This window comes from Triticum dicoccoides, chromosome 7B, assembly GCF_002162155.2.
Source record: "Triticum dicoccoides isolate Atlit2015 ecotype Zavitan chromosome 7B, WEW_v2.0, whole genome shotgun sequence".
Taxonomy (NCBI): Eukaryota; Viridiplantae; Streptophyta; class Magnoliopsida; order Poales; family Poaceae; genus Triticum; species Triticum dicoccoides.
In genome coordinates, this window is record NC_041393.1 from 658,990,371 (window position 1) to 658,994,113 (window position 3,743).

At 45.8% G+C, this 3,743-nt stretch overlaps 1 protein-coding gene across 1 annotated transcript; it reads left to right on the forward strand.

Annotated features, from left to right (window-relative positions):
* Positions 1-905: 905 nt before the first annotated feature.
* Positions 906-3,505, forward strand: LOC119337481 (nuclear transcription factor Y subunit C-4-like). Its single transcript, XM_037609631.1, has 2 exons — positions 906-1,001; positions 2,425-3,505. Exon 2 carries the CDS (start codon positions 2,473-2,475, stop codon positions 3,157-3,159), a length of 687 nt encoding a protein of 228 aa, XP_037465528.1. The 5' UTR covers positions 906-1,001; positions 2,425-2,472; the 3' UTR covers positions 3,160-3,505.
* The last annotated feature ends 238 nt before the right edge of the window (positions 3,506-3,743 follow it).

Consider the following 3,743-nt stretch of genomic DNA (forward strand, 5'->3'; position numbering starts at 1 on the left):
TCTGTAAATTACACAAGTGGTCCAGCCAAGGCTCTTCCTGTTCCAGAACGAGCAGTCCAGCAGGCAACCACTCTTTCTTCCTCTGCCGCAGCACCAAGAAGCAGCCGAAAAGCACCAGCAGCTCAGCAAGCTCCCAGGAACAGCACAAGGCAGCAGCAGCTGCTGCAGTTCCTCCTCTGTTCAGCAGCACCAACAGCAGCAGCTCCCCGCCTCAGCCTGACTCGCACGCAGCCCAAATCCGCTGCCGCCTTCTTCCTCCTCCTCCTCTTCTTCCCGCCGCAGCCGCCTGCACAGCCCGCAGCAGCCCTCCTCGGCCGCCCCCTTCGCAGCTAGCCACCCCAGGGACACGAAGCAGGACAAGAGGAAGCAGCTCCCTCCCGGCCGCGTTGCAGCTCCTCGAGCCCAGCCCAGCCGCCGCCGCGCGCACCACAGCAGACCCGCCGCCTCTCCAGCGAGGGACTACGCCGCCACCTTCATCGCCGGGCTCGATACCATGTTGAATCGGGAGATGGGTACCTTCACACAGCGCCTCCCCTCCTGTCTTGTTGCCTGCGTGAGTGTGTGTCTTAGATGTGGCGGCTCACTATGGGGCAGGGGGAAGAGGGGCTCCTCTTCTAGGTCAGCACCTCTCATGGGCTTGGGCCCAAGAGACAGATCTTGATGGGCTAGGGCCCATACCGGTTCAACAGTAATAAATGTGATTCTTTTATCGCGGAGTATGGCGAATCAATGCTTGGGAAATGTATCAAACTATACTTCCGGAAACCTCTAGAAAGTTATAAAAAGGGAAATCATGCATATCTTGACAGCCCATATCTTTAATTGATTTCCATATTAATATGTATAAATCACAAAAAAAAAATGTATAAATCACGCATGTTCTACAGCTGTACCATCTTGTCGCTCTCCCCATCAAGGTATATAAATACAGTTTTCTTTGCCGAGCTTTGTGCTAATCGAAAGATAATTTCTGAGGTGCACAAGAATTCTGTATTCGACGGGTATGTACAAGCCTGTTTGATTTCTCTCACTTATATGTCAATCTAGTTATGCAGTATTTTTTGGATTGCATAAGTCTAGTCATTTGGTTTGGTACAAACTATTTTAGATCTTTGTGATCCAGCGCCGCCCGCAATGGCCATTCTCTAGAATTCTAGATCTAAATATCAATATGGTGTTAGCAGCCGTTGAATTTATAATTGGGAGGTTATAGATCTAACAAAAATTCATCGCTGATGCCAGTAGGTATAGAAATCGATGGTTGCCATGATCTGATAGTTACGATTCTTCTCAGGTGAGCATATGTTTGGGTTGTAGGATGACCGCGACCCTAAGATCTGTATTACTATCAATCTCAAATCTTATTCTTGGTATTCAACTATCGATCGAAACGGTCCCACGGGATCTACTAGATGAATTGGGAGGTTGGGGTTTTGGAAACCTCGATCGTATAATGATGCCACCTTTGTAGGGGATACGAGTGCGGATGGTGATACTTATACCAGAATATGCATCTTAATATGTATGAATAAAATATCTTTATATATCATGAATATATAGTTGGAATGGTTTACCATGATTCAGATATTCTATTTATTTCTGTCTGTATATTCATGTTCACTGCTGGTATTCGTATCTCTTCTTTGAATAAACTTATTCATCTATGTTCTTAACATGTCTATGATGCGAATATGGTTTTTCTATTATCCAGCTGCGTTTGATCAGTTCCCACCCTTGCCTCCATCTACTTTTTTTTTTCTTTGTTTGAAACCATCTGGTGGGAATATTCAACTGAGTTATCCACTCTCTAGCTATATATGCTTTATGGAGCACCTGTGGGGCATGCCTGGAGTTAGAAACCACATTATCATCACTATCGATTGCTTGTGCAATCTAAGCTGTTTATGTGTTATAGGAACACATCTTATATGTTATCCAGAGGTCATTCTCTTTTTGGGCACTGCACTTAAGATGTAACAGAAAACAAGATGCCAAGTTTGTGGTGGCTTACATTGCTGTAGAATGGCTCAGTTGCCTTTGTAGCCAGATTTATTCCACTGATGTTTGTCAACCGTTTACTTTGTTTGATTTTGCTGGTGTATATTTGGCTGTGCATGCATATTTTTAACTATGTCTGCTCTGGTGCACTGATCTTAGTTTCTGAACTAGCAAATAATTATATTTGATTTTGCGAGGATCCTAACAATGAAATGCACTCTGTTTGAAACTGATCTTTTAAGAGAGCCACAAATGTTCACAATCATCTAAAGGCTCTGCACAAAATTTTATTTTGTAACCTAGAGGCTAGCACTATCTGACTGTCTTAAAGATTTTCTTACTTTATGATTGAGCTGCAATTTTTTTTCACATTGTTTTACTTTATAATTGATCTAATTAATAGTGATTTTCATTCTTTTTTTACAGTGCCGGAAAGACCATTGATTTTCGGGCAAGCAAGATCAAGCAGTGCACATGGTACCGATGGGTGTTGTCACTCCTGCTGGTTCACAGCCAACACGACCATTCCCTGGCAATCCAGCTCAGCTCAGTGCTCAGGAGCAGCTTATGTACGAGCAGTCGCAGGAGTATCAGCTGCAGCTCCAGCAGCAGCGCCAGAGGCAGCTCCAGCAGTTCTGGGCCGAGCAACGGTCAGAGATGGAGCAGGCGACTGACATCAAGAACCACCCCCTGCCACTCACTAGGATAAGGAAGATCATGAAGGCCGACGAGGATGTCCGCATGATCTCGGCAGAGGCTCCGGCGCTCTTCGCGAAAGCATGCGAGATGTTCACACTGGAGATGACGATGAGGTCATGGATGGTTACAAAGGAGGACAAGCGCCGGATCCTGCAGAGGAGTGACGTCGCCGCTGCTGTGGCTAGGACTGACATTTACGACTTCTTGCTGGATTTATTTGCCAGTGAAGAGACGAAGCAAGGGTTCTTGCTTCCTATGGCCGGGCAGGGGCAGCAGCCCATGGGGGCTCAAGCTGGTGCATACCCGTACTACTATGCGCCGGAGCAGCAGGTGGCAGGTGCGTCGATGGTGTATGGTGGCCCGTCGACCTATGTGTGGCAAGAGCCTCAGGTACAAGAGCAGGGCCATCCGTCCGGCACCTACGTGTGGCAAGAGCCTCCGCAACAGCAAGAGGGGCCCTGAAGCTGTCGCCAGATTCAGAGTCCTCGTTTCAGCCTGGACATTTAAAGAAAAAACTTTGGATCTCGCGTTAGCTTTCATAATATGATCGTTATTCGTCGGTTGAAACAGGAGGTTTCTGATCAGCAGAAACTTAGGAGGTCCTCCTGGAAGGTTGGTTGCTGTTGTCGTGGTGTCGTTTCAGAAGTACTATGAGTTTATGATTTGAGACTAATTGGTCGAATTTTACCATTCCAAACCCAAAAGATTGCCTCCGGTGATGCCTTCTTTTTATTTCTATCTATTTATGATATGTTTGCGTGTGGCAATACCATGAATTTGTGATTTGAGACTAAGTGGTCAAATTTTACCGTTCCAAACACAAAAGTTGGCCTCTGGTGATGCCTTGTTTTTATTTCTACCTATCTATGATGTGTTTGCTTGTGGTTAAGCTGTAGTATTGTCTTGCATGAAGTTTCAGATCATATGCTGAGCTCCAGCTGAATCTATCCGAAACCGAATGTGCATTGATGTTTTGCAAAATAAACAGTTGATGGTCGGTCATTCTGCTGGTGAAGCATGGCAAGTAGCAGTAACTGAATGCACAA